Source organism: Lathyrus oleraceus, chromosome 1, assembly GCF_024323335.1.
Source record: "Lathyrus oleraceus cultivar Zhongwan6 chromosome 1, CAAS_Psat_ZW6_1.0, whole genome shotgun sequence".
NCBI lineage: Eukaryota > Viridiplantae > Streptophyta > Magnoliopsida > Fabales > Fabaceae > Lathyrus > Lathyrus oleraceus.
This window is the reverse complement of record NC_066579.1, coordinates 306,808,170-306,824,060: the sequence shown is the minus strand read 5'-3', so window position 1 is coordinate 306,824,060 and position 15,891 is coordinate 306,808,170. Positions and strand designations below refer to the sequence as shown.

At 38.9% G+C, this 15,891-nt stretch overlaps 1 protein-coding gene across 1 annotated transcript; it reads left to right on the top strand.

The window, feature by feature from the left end:
* The first annotated feature begins 13,385 nt into the window (after positions 1–13,385).
* On the top strand, positions 13,386–15,433 carry LOC127104330 (uncharacterized). The gene is made up of 3 exons (XM_051041519.1): positions 13,386–13,828; positions 13,967–14,851; positions 15,352–15,433. Exons 1-3 carry the CDS (start codon positions 13,386–13,388, stop codon positions 15,431–15,433), a joined length of 1,410 nt encoding a protein of 469 aa, XP_050897476.1.
* The last annotated feature ends 458 nt before the right edge of the window (positions 15,434–15,891 follow it).

Genomic DNA, 15,891 nt, shown 5'->3' with positions numbered 1-15,891 from the left:
ACCTATTTAGGAATAGTGCTGCTGAATTCTGTCTAGTGCCGAATGTGAAGATTCCAGTAAAGTTCAAAGTGTCTGACTTTGAAAAATACAAAGGGAACACATGTCCACTCAGTCATTTGGTGATGTATGCCCGCAAGATGTCTACCCAAATAGATAATGATCAGCTGTTGATCCACTACTTTCAAGACAGTCTGACCGGTGATGTGTTAAGATGGTAATGGGGTTGGATAGTGCGAGCATCCGCACTTTCAATGATTTAGGTGAAGCATTTGTAAAGCAGTACAAGTACAACGTTGATATGGCTCCCGACCGAGATCAATTGAGATCATTGTCTCAGAAGGACAAAGAGACGTTTAAGGAGTATGCTCAGAGGTGGAGAGAACTCGCTGCTCATATCAACCCTTCTTTAGAGGAAAAGGAGATGACCAAAATTTTCCTGAAGACCCTGAGCTCATTTTATTATAAGCGGATGATCGCCAGTGCCCCTAGTGATTTTACCAAAACGGTAAATATGGGGATGTGGCTAGAAGAAGGTGTCTGCTAGTTGTCTAAGGAGGAGGTATCATTCAGCATGAACTACGACAGCAGTTTTGGTAAGAAGAAGGACAGTGAAACCAATGCAAATTCAAGTAGGAGGCAAAGGAGGCCTCATATCAGAAGAAGTCAACCACCCCGTCAACATCACCATCAAGTATCTTCAGTTATTCCTGTGTTTTCAGCAAGTCAATCAACACCAATTCAACAACAACAACGTCAACAACAATGTACAAACACCTATAACAATAACAATACCAACAATCATCAGCAACAAAGTTTTAAAAGGAAGAAGGTCTCTTTCGACCCAATCTTTATGACATATGCAGAACTATATACATCATTGGTTCTCAAGAACCTGCTACAACTAAGAAATCCTCCGCAAATCCCTGAACCATTTCCATGGTGGTACAAGTCGAAACTCCAATGTGCTTTTCATCAAGGGGCACCCGGACATGACATTGAAAACTATTATCCACTCAAGTATGAGGTTCAGAAGCTGATAAAGAGTGCGATGGTGTCCTTTGAGGACCACACACCTAATGTGAAAGCTAACCCACTACCAGCTCATGGAAATTCATCTGTTAATATGGTGGATGGTTGTCCAGGGGAGTTCAAAGTATATGATGTCCGCTTCATTAGGAGGTCCTTGGTGAGGATGCACAAGGACATTTGCTTGGTGAGTGATTGTGAGCATGACCATGATGGTTATGCTATCTGTAGTGTTAACCCAAGGGGTTGTGTGATTGTGAAAAGAGACATCCATCAGTTGATGGATGAAGGCATGATTCAAATCTTCCAATCCCGTCACTTAGGTGACGATGTGAGTGTCATTGTTCTCGTGTTTAAGAATCCTGAGAGAGTAGTGATTCAGTGTGATAGCAACAACAATAGCAGTATCAGCCAAAGATCGATATCGCCGTTGGTTATACGGTTGACGGGTCCAGTCCCATACGCATCCGATAAGGCTGTTCCTTATCAGTACAATTCAATTATGGTGAAGGATGGTCTAGAGGTTCCATTACCTACGACCAATTCTATCGTGAGCATTACCGATGTTACGAAGGTGACCCAAAGTGGTCGAGTGTTTGGGCCGGTGTTCCCAAAAGATGTGGAAGATTCAACAGTTGGTAAGAAAGTGGAAGTGCCTGCAGTAGATCCAGTTAGTGCTTCAAAGCATCAGTCTGGTGAATCCAATAATTTGAAGACTAACGATGATGATGAGGTACTTAAGTTGATAAATAAAAGTGAGTTCAATGTGGTGGACCAACGACTCCAACCCCCTCAAAGATTTCAGCATTGTCTCTGCTTATGAATTCAGAAGCGCACAGAGAAGCATTATAAAGAGCTCTAGAGTAAGCTTTCATAGAACATGATGTTACAATGGATCAGTTTGATCATACTATAGCTAACATCACTTCCTGTAATAATCTCAATTTCTGTGATGAAGAACTCCCCGAGGAGGGTAGGAATCATAACTTGGCTTTGCATATCTCCATGAATTGCAAAGATGACGCTTTATCCAATGTGCTAGTTGACACCGGATCTTCGTTGAATGTGATGCCAAAGTCAACATTGTCAAATCTGTCATACCAAGGAGTGCCTATGAGATATAGTGGCGTAATCGTCAAAGCTTTTGACATTTCATGCAAAACGGTGATGGGTGAAGTGGACCTTCCGGTAAAGATAAGTCCGAGTGACTTCCAGATTACTTTTCAAGTAATGGATATCCACCCTGCCTACAATTGTCTGTTGGGAAGGCCATGGATTCACGAGGCGGGATTTGTTACCTCCATATTGCATCAGAAGCTCATATTTGTCAAGAACGGGAAGTTAGTCATTATTGGCGGGGAAAAGGCGTTGTTGGTTAGCCACCTGTCATCTTTCTATTATGTTGAAGCTGAGGATGAGGTTGGAACACCGTTCCAAGCCTTATCTATTGCTGCTGAAAAGAGAGTTGGGGCACCTATGTTCTCATTAAAGGATGCAAAGAAGATTGTCGAAGAAGGAATTGTTGATCAGTGGGGGCGAGTGGTGGAGGTCTCCGATAACAAGAATATAACCGGTCTGGTTTTTCAGCAAGGTTCGTCAGCTGCTAAATCAGAGGATATGCAACTCATCTTTCGTAGTTGAGGGTTCATTCATGGCAATGAACAACACTTAGCTGTTGTGCTAGAGGATGACGAAGAGGAAGACTACACCAATTTTGTGACACATGGAAAGACTCGCAACAATTGGACTGTTGTTGATATTCCTGTTATTATGCATCGACCTAAGTAATTGCTTTTATTTTGTTTTGAAAATCCTTCTCCTATGCCTAAGAGAGAAGTGAACATTGTTTGGGCATTTCAAATTGATCATTAATAAAATATAATTATATTTATCCACATCCATGATGTTTTATTTTTGCTTTTTGCTTTATTCTGAAAATGGTAATCACAAAAAACCTAAATAAATAATATAATTGTCCATCTGCATAATATTTGGTCACAAATCCACTTCTCTAAAAACAAAATATCAAATCATTATGTAGGTTGGTTTCTAACCCCATTGATTACAATGATCCTTCTCTTTCTCCAAATTTTGAATTCCCTGTGTTTGAGGCTGAGGAGGAAAGTGATGAAGAAGTAAGTGATGAATTGTCTCGTCTTCTTGAGCATTAAGGAAAAGTCATTCAGCCATTCGAAGAGCAGATTGAGCTAGTCAACTTGGGTTTCGAGGAGGATGTGAAGGAAGTCAAGATTGGATCTCGATTGTGTCTAGATGTAAAGAAGGGGTTGATTGATCTTCTTCGAGAGTATTCAAATGTGTTTGCTTGGTCCTATCAAGACATGCCCGGTTTGGATTCTGAGATTGTGGAGCATATATTGCCATTGAAGCCAGAATGCCCGCCAGTCAAGCAGAAGTTGAGAAGAACGCGTCCTGATATGGTAGTGAAGATCAAAGAAGAAGTGCAAAAGAAAATTAATGTCGGTTTCCTTGTGCCCGTTGAGTATCCGCAATAGGTGGCCAATATTGTGCATGTTCTGAAGAAGGATGGAAAAGTCTGCATGTATGTCGATTATAGAGATTTGAATAAAGCCAGTCCGAAAGATAATTTCCCTCTGCCACACATTGATATGTTGGTAGACAATACTGCTAAATTCAAAGTCTTTTCGTTTATGGATGGATTTTCCGGATATAATCAGATTAAGGTGGCACCCGAAGATATGGAGAAGACCACATTCATTACACCTTAGGGAACATTCTGTTATAGAGTGACGCCTTTCGGTTTAAAGAATGTTGGTGCAACTTACAAAAGAGCAATGACTACTCTTTTTCATGATATGATGCATAAAGAGATTGAAGTTTATGTCGATGACGTGATTGCTAAATCAATTGATAAAGAGGAACATGTTGAGCATTTTTTGAAGTTATTCCAGCGTTTAAGGAAGTATAAACTCCGCTTGAATCCCAATAAATGTACTTTTGGTGTTCGTTCTGGTAAGTTGTTGGGATTTATTGTCGGCGAGAAGGGTATTGAAGTTGATCCTGCCAAGGTCAAAGCAATACAAGAGATTCCTGTGCCCAAAACTGAGAAGCAAGTCATAGGTTTTCTCGATCATTTGAATTATATCTCAAGATTCATATCACACATGACTGCCATATGTGCGCCTATATTCAAGCTTCTTAGGAAATTTAGTCTTGTGATTGGACCGAAGGTTGCCGGAAAGCTTTTGATAGTATCAAAGAATATCTTCTTGAGCCTCCGATTTTGTCTCCACCTATTGAAGGAAAACCATTGATCATGTATTTAACTGTGCTTGAAGATTGTATGGGCTGTGTTTTTGGTCAGCAAGATGAGACTGGAAAGAAAGAATTTGCAATTTACTACCTCGGTAAGAAGTTCACCGACTGTGAGACTCGATATTCTATGCTAGAAAAAACTTGTTGCGCATTGGCTTGGGCTGCTAATTGTCTGCGTCAATATATGTTGAATCATACCACTTGGTTAATATCCAAAATGGATCCAATCAAGTATATATTTGAGAAGCCTGCTTTAACTAGGAGGATTGCTTGTTGGCAGATGTTGTTATCAGAGTATGATATCGAATACCGATCTCAGAAAGCGATCAAAGGTAGTATCTTGGCTAACCATTTGGCTCACCAACCGATTGAAGATTACCAGTCAGTGCAGTATGATTTTCCTGATGAAGAGATCTTGTACTTAAAAATGAAATATTGTGATGAACCATTGCTTGAAGAAGGGCCAGAACCTGGTTCCCCTTGGGGCATGGTATTTGATGGAGTTGTTAATCAGTATGGTAATGACATTGGGGACGTGATTATTACTCCTCAAGGCACGCATTTTCCATTTACAGCTAGATTGACTTTCAAGTGTACAAACAATATGGCAGAATATGAAGCTTGGATTATGGGGCCTGAAGAGGCCATTGATCTAAGAATCAAGCATTTAGGTGTCTTTGTAGATTCATCTTTGGTTGTGACTCAAATCAAAGGTGAATGGGATACGAATCAATTCGGTTTGATATCATATAGAGATTACGCGAGGAGGATTTCAACTTTCTTTACAAAGGTTGAGTTTCATCATATCCCTCGAGACGAGAACTGGATGGCAGATGCTCTTGCAACATTGGCATCAATAATTGTAGTAAAGTATTGGAATAAGGTTCCCAATTTGACTATGATGTTACTTGATAGGCCAGCTCATGTGTTTGGTGTTAAAGAGATCAAAGACGAGAAGCCGTGGTACTACCACATCAAGTGTTTCCTCCAAAGTCAGATTTACCCATCAGGGCATCTTTGAAAGATAAGAAGACTTTGAGACGATTAGCCGGCAATTTCTACTTGAATGGTGATGTGTTATACAAGAGAAACTTTGATATGGTTTTTCTCAGATGTGTGGATAGACACGAAGCAGACTTGTTGATGACTGAAGTCCATGAAGGTTCCTTTGGTACTCATTATAATGGACATGCAATGGCAAAAAAGATGTTGCGAGCAGGTTACTATTGGCTGACAATGGAATCTAACTGTTGCAAGTTTGTGAAGAAATGCCACAAGTGTCAAATATACGCAGATAAGATTCATGTTCCTCCACATTGTTGAACGTCATTTCCTCCATATGTCCCTTCTCCATGTGGGGAATTGATATGATTGGCATGATTGAGCCCAAAGCTTAGAACAAACATCGTTTCATTTTAGTGGCTATTGATTACTTCATAAAATGGGTTGAAGCGGCATCATATGTGAATGTAACCAAGCAAGTTATTGTAAGGTTTATCAAAAATCAGATTATATACCGTTATGGTGTGCCAAGAAAGATCATTACTGATAACGAATCGAACTTGAACAATAATATGGTGGAAGCTCTTTGTAAAGACTTCAAGATCGCACATCATAATTCTTCTCCCTACAAACCAAAGATGAATGGGGCCGTTGAAGCTTCAAGCAAGAACATCAAGAAGATTATTCAGAAGATGGTTGTGATGTATAAGGATTGGCATAAGATGCTCCCATTTGCTTTGCAAGGGTATCGTACATCCATCCGCACTTCAATAGGGGCAACCCCTTTCTCTCTTGTATATGGCATGTAAGTAATGCTCCCCATAGAGGTTGTGATTCCATCATTGCGTGTGCTCATGGAAGCCAAGTTGACTGAGGCTGAATGGTGTCAGACCAGGTATGATCAGTTGAATTTGAAAGAAGAAAAGAGATTGACTGCCATGTGTCATGGTCAGTTGTATCAGCAGAGAATGAATAAGGTTTCTGATAAGAAGGTCAGACCGCGCATGTTCAGAGAAGATGACCTTGTGTTCAAGAAGATCCTATCTTTCAAACCAGATTCTAGGGGCAAATGGACTCCTAATTATGAAGGCCCATATGTTGTTAAGAGAGCCTTTTCAGGCGGTGCTTTGATTCTTACAACTATGGATGGTGAAGAGTTCACTCGTTTTGTGAACGTAGATGCAGTCAAGAAATACTTTGCCTGAAAAAAGAAAAGAATAACTTGCTAAGTTTAAAACCAGAAAGGGCGACTTAGGCAAAAATGAGCGTCTCAGTGGATTGAAAACCCGAAAGGGCGATCCAGGCAAAAGTTAGAGACATAAAATAGAAAAGAATTATCCCGATAAATTGAGTACCCCACCTTGGGGCAATTTATGCAAAAGTTAGGGATTATGGCAAGTAACTGCATCCTACTGATCTTCAGTGTTAAAGGCGTTCGTGAGCACAACGGTCAACGGTGATTCATTATCCTCAGCAGCAACCAAGAGCACAGTGGATATCAAGAGTTGATAGAAGGATTAGTGATCATTGTATTCAATGTAACCCTTTCCATGTAAATTACCATTTTTAACTTTGTAAAGATCTATGGAGTCTTGTCATTTACAGACTACCATTCCATTAAATAAAGTTGAGCTTTTATCCAATTGTTTCTACTCTTATTTACTTCAGCCAAATAGTTTTAAATTTTATTATGATCATTTTTGAAATCAAAGTTTTTAAATCAAAATCATTTTTCTTAAACATATGAAAGCTTGAATTTTAAGCAATCGATTTCATTTAAAAAGAATATCAACATTGGTCCAAAAGAAGTAATCCCTAAATGTGGAGCATTATTGGATCTCCTCGAGCAATAAGCACATTTCTCTTTGATCCCCGACAGTATTGATTCAGCGATCGGTATTTGTTGATTTTTCTCTAAACATTCTGATTCGCCCTTTCCCCAGTAAAGGGTCAGCTGAGTTGTTTGATCAATCCGCTGCAGAGCTTAGTGTTTATTTCCCAGCCTATTTTGGTCTCTAGCGAAGTAAGAGCAGGTTTCCTCAGCAGTTCGTGTAGGTGCGGCAAAACTTTTGCTTCCCCATCAATCACCATCAGATTTTCTCCCAGTTAGAGTTTCCTCATGGTTTCTGAGTAGGCAGTTGTGTTTATCCTCTGCATGGTTGTCTCCCATTTGATATGGTGTGGACCTAAAATTCCCCGCAAACTCGATAACGGTTTTTCTCAGCAGATCTCCTCCTTCCCCAGCTAGGGTTGAGCCTTTGGAATGTTGATCTCTCTTTTCTCCAGCAGTTGTTTCCCTCTTGTGTGGATTGCCCGAGAATTATGTCGATGATTCAAATTTGAGACACCTTTGTATCCTTTGAGATCGTTTTGTTAACATAATCATCATATATACATATACATATACATATACACTCATATAATTTCATTGTTGCATCATCACAATTGTTGATTCACTCCTGCGATTTTAATTCTCTGTTATGGTGGTATTTTATCCCCATACAAGTTTAGTGTATGTCCTCCCTCAATTGTAGAGAGTCATCCCTTTAAGAAGAAATACTTTAACCTTTCTGCTTTCCCCACTGAGTTGTTTCCTCATGGACGATTATTATTTCAGTTTCCTCCCCAGTTGTTTATCTGGATGGAATCACTCCCCTTGAGTTATATCCTTATTGGGTTGAGTCTTGATTGACCGTTTCTTTCTAGATCTTACCTAGATAGATACTTTGGGTCCCCTAAGAGTTTATTACCCAATAACTGGTAATATTCTTCTTAGTTTGCAGTTTGTTACTTCTTGCCCCAATACCCGACAAAAGTACCCCAACAAATTCATTTCTTATGTTTCCCCAGGAAGTATATCCTTGATATGTTCATCCTAACCGATGAAGAATATTGGCTTCCCCTGGTTTGAGTTTATCCTTGATATGTTCATCCTAACTGGTGACGGATACTCTCATCTTTGCTATTCTATCTAGTAAAAAGGTAGTTGTAATCCCTATTTTGTTCCCTAGAGAGTTAATCCTTGATATGTTCATCCTAACCGATGACGAGTTTCCTTCTCTTTGCGTTCTTCTACCTAGTAACCGGTAGTTGTAAATCCTACTTTTCTTTCCCCTTACGGAGTTTATCCCTAATATGTTCACTTTACCGGTGACGGATATTCTCCCTGTTGGTATTCTATCTAGTAACTGATAGATGTAATTCCTATCCTTTCCTCGCAGAGTCAATCCTTGATATGTTCATCCTAACCGGTAACGGATTTTCTCTTTGATGGTATCCTATCCAACATTTGATAGATGTAATTCCTACTTTTTGTTCAGTTGGTTTATCCTTAATATGTTCATCTTAACCGATGACGGGTATCCTCCTTGACATCCCCAGGCAAGTCTATCCTTGATATGTTCATCTTAACCGATAATGGATTTTATTTCCTTTGAGTCTATCCTTGATATGTTCACCTTAATCGGTGATGGATATTCTCATCTTTGGTCTTCTGCCTAGTAACCGGTAGTTGTAAATCCTATTTCACATGTTGTACATATGTGTTTACATACCATGCTTGATATTGTTATGATCATGCTTCCATATATTTGTTGATGTCATGCTTGAACAACTTCTTCATTTGATTATCTTTGTGGATGTCATGTTTGAACATCTTCTTCATCCTTGTTTGTCATTGTTGATGTCATGCTTGAAAATCTTCTTTACCATTTGTTTATCTTTATTGATGTCATTCTTGAACATATTCTTTATCATGTGCTTATATTTGTTGATGTCATGTATGAACATCTTCTTCATTTGCTTATCTCTGTGGATGTAATGTTTGAACATCTTCTTCAGATTTGTTTGCCCTTGTTGATGTCATGCTTGAACATCTCCTTTACCATTTGTTTATCTTTGTTGATGTCATGCATGAACATCTTCTTTATCATGTGCTTATATTTGTTGTTGTCATGCTTAAACATCTTCTTCATCTTGCTTATATTTTGTTTATCTTTTTGCCTAAATCCAAGGGAAAGACCTCTTTATTGACTTAATGTCATAGGTACTTTAGCAATCCCTAGTTTCCCTTTGACCTTGTTAGAGTCATTCTTACTTTCAACTTAGATTTAAGTAAGAGTTTATAACTCTTGTAAGTATGTTTGTTATGAACACTTACTTTCCCATTTGGAACCTTGATCACTACCAAGTGTTCTTTCACCCTTAGTTAGGTGAACTACGGATGCTCTGATTCCATCCTTATAAGGATACGTAGGCACATGATCGCGAAGTTTTAGCAAGCAAACTTAATAAAACCTTTAGGTCTTTCCCAACAAAACATTTCCAAATAATAGCAAACAAATAATAACATAACACAAATACTTTCAAAAGGTTCCTATAGGATACTATAGATACCGAGGATGCTAATACCTTCCCTTAGTATAACCAACCCCCGAACTTTAGATCTCTTCGCATTGTTTTTACATTGCACAATTAGGGTTTCATTCGATCTTTTCCCATTCCCTTGGATAAATTAAAATTCGGTGGTGAACATTTAATGTTTTGTGATTCAAGTTAATACAATAGCTTGATATCCGATTCTTACCGCGACAGAAATGGCGACTTCACTAGGGACCATTTTAAGAGGGTTAAGCCTATTTTAATTATATTTGTGTTGTTATTATTAGTTGTTTTCCTTTTTTGTTTGGATATTTGTTTTGGGTGATCCATTTATGGTGAGGTAAGTCCTAACCCGGACTTGAGTGTACATAAATAAGATAGGATGTGGTATAGTCAAGAAGGCTTATAGGGAGTTTAATCCCGAACAAGTTGACTTGAGAATCCACCACTCATGTGGAAGTTCCCTTTATCATTAGTATTGTTGATCAAGAAATTGTGAGAACACATACTATATTGATTTGGGTATCCTGAGAAGTCGAGGACCTTAGTAACCCTTTTACCCCACTTGGTCTTTAGGATGTAGTGCGATGACTATGAAGGTGTAAATATGAAATAGTTGATATGCGATACTACACTCAAATGAGATTCTCTTGAGAATATTATTAAATCCCGAGTAATTTCGGTGTTGATAGTATCTAAAAGATGGGTCAATGATTTTTGGGAACCTTTGCAGAACCTGTTGTACACGTACAAAATAAACCCATAGTACATTTGGGATGGTTAGACCCATGGCCTCATGCTTGCAACGTCGAACCTTTGAACCCTATCTGTGTGTGACCCTTGTTTGTGTGTTTGTGCATTCATGCATCCATGCATCATAAACTTAACAAAGTTTTTAAGGAACTTAGGAACTTTTGTTGCAAACATTAGGTTTATCATGGATATTGGAAGGAAAAAGACTCAAAAGTACACTTTCAAGAGCCCTAAGTTATAAGACCTTAGGAGATTGGGATCTTTGGTTGTTGACACAGAGGCTTTCAGCAAAAGATATGGACATTTGCTCTCTCTTTTGAAGATCAACATGGAAGATGGACTTCTTTCTACTTTGATTCTGTTTTATGATCCCGTGTATCACTGTTTCACTTTCCCCGACTATCAGCTTATGCCAACACTCGAAGAATACTCTCATTTGATTGGTGTTCCTATTTCTAGTCAAGCTCCATTTTCTAGTTTCGAGGAAGATCCTAAAGATCAAGACATTGTAAAGGTTACTCACTTGAAAATGTTAGAGATCAGGGATCACATGACCATAAAAGGAAAAATGCTTAGTTTGACAGCTAAGTTTCTAATGAACAAAGCTCAGTATTTTGCTAGAATGAGGAGTGTGGTTGCGTTTGAGGCTGTTTTTGCTCTACTTATATATGGATTGTTATTATTTCCTACTTTCGATGACTTCGTTGCCATGGATGCCATCAAGATCTTATTAATAGGAAATCCAGTTCCTACTTTGCTTGCCGATGCCTATCATTATGTTCATATGAGGAATTCTTATAGCGGAGGAATGATTACATGTTGCGTGCCTATGTTGTACAAGTGGTTTATTTCTCACTTGCCTAGGTCTCATGCTTTTTGGGATCTTAAGGATGGTCTTTTATGGTCACAGAAGATTATGTCGCTCACACATTCAGATATTGTTTGGTATAGTCGTGACTAAGATGGAGTTAGTATCATTGATAGTTATGGAGGATTTTATAATGTACCTCTTCTTGGTACAAAAAGAGGCATCAGTTACAACCCAATCCTAGCTCGTCGTCAACTCGGTTATCCAATGAGAGATAAGAGAAAGAATATTCACTTGGAGGGTTTGTTCTTTAAGGAATATGAAGATTGCAAAGTGCTTAAAGAGAAGATTGTGCACGATTGACGCCATGTTCACAAGCTAGAAAAGAAAGTTTTAGGGAAGACAAATTGTGTCTCTTTATAACCTTACTTTAAATGGGTGCAAGATAGGGCCATCAGCTTGGAAATGCCTTATCCTCGCCAAGAGACTTTTCCTTTAGTTGACAAAGAACCTACATATATCTTCATGACTAATGCAGAGAAGTTGAAGATTACTTTGACCAAAGCGCAGTGAGAAAGGAATGTTTAGAAGAACAAGTATCAAATCATCAACAATGAGGATGAAGAACTTCAAAGGCAGTTGAAGATGAAGAATGAAGAAGATCTCTCCAACAAGAAGAGGAAGGTGCAAGAGGATTTATTTTCATATGGCATTCAGTCAGATGCTCCATGGAAGTTGATCATGGACAAGCTTGTGCTCGAGAAGTCTGAGATGGAAGAACAAATTAAGAAGCTCAACTTGAGGCTACTAGGGGAATCTCCTTAGGAATTTATTTAGCTTTGTTTAGAACTTTTGAAAGTGTACTCAAACTTTGTAACACTCTCTGATTAATGAAATGAGTTTCTTTTGACCATTGTTATTTTCCTTTTGATGTTTACAATCATCTCTTAAGTTCCTTGAAACTTTTAAAATTTTGAATTTTCATTGCATTCATGCATATGTCATCACACTTGAACTTTTTATCAAAATAAAAACTCATTTCCGTCATTTCTTCTCCAATAGTTTCCACACTGAGACCCTCACACGAGTACAACAGCAAAGCTCAAGCCCGACGTAGAATGGCCAAGCAAGAGCCAGAGATGGAAATAGTCAATGAAGAGCTTACATATCTACGTGGGAATATAGGTAAAATCATGGAGATGTTGCAAGTAATACGTGCAAAGATGGATGCTCCACCCACAATTGTTTCTGAGATTGTCAATCCGATGATTAATCCTCAGCCAGCAGTTACTACTCCAGTAACTTGGCCTCCCTTTGGTCTTCCTTATGGTTTTGTGCATCCTCCTCAAGGACAGTCCACTCAACACACAATTCCACTAACTACTAAAGTTAATCAAGTGATTCCCACTTTTGCACCCACTGCCATGCACACTTGAGTTCAACCGTACTTTGATGATCATCAACAAGTGTATGATATACCTGATATGTATGAAGAAGGTGATGAAAGACATGAAAAGCTGAGAGAATATGTTGAAACTTTTGAGAAAAGGCTGAGAGCAACGGAACGTGATCAGATCTTTGGTGTTGCTGCCAGAGAAATGTGCCTTGTATCTGGATTGGTGATCCCCACAAAATTCAAGACACCCAACCTTGATCAATATGAAGGAGATACTTGTCCCAAAAGTCATCTTATCATTTACTATAGAAAGATGGCAGCTTATGTGGACAATGACAAACTCATGATCCACTGTTTCCAAGACAATTTGAAAGGCGCCTCTTCCAAATTGTACTTGACCCTTGATCAAACTCGCATCCGTTGTTTCCAAGATTTGTCTGATGCTTTCATCAAACAATACAAGTACAACATGAATCTAGCTCCTAATAGAAGGAAATTGTTGAGCATGTCCCAAAAAGATTCTGAATTCTTTAAAGAATATGCACAAAGGTGGAGAGAGACTGCATCTCAAGTGGAACCTCCATTAACTGAAAAAGAATTGGCAGATTGGTTCGTCCACACAGTGCGACCAAATTTTTTGAAAGGATGGTGGGAAGCGTGACTGCAAGTTTTTCTAACTTGGTGGCTGTGGGTATCAAAGTGGAAATTGGCTTAAAAAGTGGCAAGATGATTATTGTAGCTAGTAATTCCAACAACAACAACAATACCAAGAAATGCTCTAGCAGTTTCCATAAGAAAAAGGAAGGAGAAACAAATGCAATGATGGGTAGTAGAAGAAAGAACCAGTCTTGGAAAAAGCAACAATCTTTTGCTCAACAACAATATGTTCAACAACCACAGCTTTCTCAACATCCATATGTAGCAGCTATTACACCAACTTTCAAGCAACAAGTCCCAGTGTATCAGTCGACTCAAGCAGTTCCGATCTTTCAAACAACACCCAACGTTCCAACTTATCAACAAGCGCCCAACGCTCCAGCTTATCAACAAAGGACTCCAGCTCTACGACAAAATGCTCCATTTCAAAATAGAATACAAGGTGGAAAACCTCTGATTCCTCAGATCCCTATGTCTTACACTGAATTATATCCATCATTGTTGAAGAAAGGGTTAGTTCTTCCAAGACCTTTAGGACCTCCACCAGAGTCTCTCCCACCATATTAAAATCCCAATGCACATTGTTTGTTCCATGAAGGTGCCCCAGGGTATGATTTGGAAGGCTGATATGCCTTGAAACATATTGTGAGGGAATTGATTGAGAAAAAGATTCTTTCATTTGGGGATACTAGTCCGAATGTCAAAAATAATCCTTTGCCCGCTCATGGGTCTGTAAATGCTATTAATGATGAGCCTGATGAAGGTCTGATGCTTGATGCAACCAAAATCAAGACTCCACTCAGATATTTTCATGCAAAGTTAGTGGAGGCAGGTTTATTGAAGAATTACCATAAGAGTTGTGAAGAATGTATTATTGGTCCTAAAGGATGTGAAATGGTCCGAAAGGATATTCAAGAATTGATTAACCAAGGTGTGTTGCAAGTAAGCAATCGTATGAAAAAGAATGAGGTAGAAGTGATTGAACCCATCTTCAATCTACCTGAGTTAAGTACTACAACACCAATCTTCAACATTCCAGATCTAGTATTCAACATTCCAGATTCTACTATTGTTCAGCCAATTTTCAACATTCCAGAATCAGTTGAACCAATCTTCAATATACCTAATCCAGTGGTTGTCCAAAGGCCTATCTCTTTTCCTTTTGAAAATACTAAAGCAGTTCCTTGGAAGTATGATATGGTTGTGGTTAACCAAAGGTCTGAGAAACTAGGTCATAAAGAAGGTCTAAATATCGCAAGCACTAATATAGCAGTGGGAAGTAGAATGACCCGCAGTGGTCGCATTTATACCCCTCGGTTCAACTTGGCTCCGCCAATTCCACCGAAAGAAACCACCACCACTGTTAACGACAAAGGAAAATGGGTGATCACAACTGATGAAGACGCTGAACTTATGAGGATTATCAAGAAGAGTGATTACAAGATTATTGATCAGCTGCATCAAACTCCTTTAAAGATATCCATTTTATCTCTTCTCATGAGTTCTCCAGCTCATAGGAGTGCCTTGCAGAAATTGTTAGCTCAGGCTCATTCACGCACAACATTACTATTGATCAATTTGATGGGGACATTTCCAACATTACAACATGCAACCATCTCAACTTCAGTAGAGAAGATTTGACGAAGGACGATCAAGACCATAATCGTGCTTTGCACATACCTGTGAAATACCAATAAGATACCCTAGCAAGAGTCCTTGTGGACACTGGCTCCTCTCTGAATGAATTACCTAATAGAACACTCGCTAAGTTGGCATATCAAGGGGATGAAATAAGGCCAAGTGCATTAATTGTCAAGGAATTTGATGGATCGAGGAGGACCGTCATAGGGGAAGTGGAGCTTCCAATCTTAATTGGTCCACATGTGTTTGAAATTACTTTTCAGGTTATGGACATCAACCCAAATTATAGTTGTTTGCTTGGAAGGCCATGAATTCATGCCGTTGGGGCCGTGACTTCAACCTTGCGCCAAAAAATGAAATTTGTTATTGATGATAAGTTGGTGATTATATCCAGTGAGGAAAATCTTATGGTAAGCCACCTCTCTTCGTTCAGTTACATTGAGGCTGATGAGGATGCTTTGGAAACTTCTTTCTAAGCTCTTGAAATAACCAACGCTATCTTTATGGAAGTCAAAGAACCAAAGGGGAAGGGTATTCCATCTTTTGCATCATGAAATAAAGCAAGATCAACCATGAAGGAAGGAAGTCCTGAAGGTTGGGGAGATGTTATTGATGTCAAACTAAAGCTAGACCATTATGGGTTGGGTTACAAACCAACTAATTCCAAGAAGGGAGCATCAACTACCATCAAAGGATGTATGAAGACTATCCAAGAAGTGTTTGTCAGCACTGGATATCAAGTCAATGCTATTGATGAAGATTTGAGCAACCTGGTGTACCAATGTGATGTGGCTTTGAACAATTGGAAGGAAAGTGAAATCCCAGAGATGTTTCCTTTGTTAAAGTGATTTGTTGTTTTTCTTTGTTGTTTTCAAAATTCCATAGTTATGCCCAAAGCTATGGACTATTTTGTAGGGCCACCCTTTGCATTTTC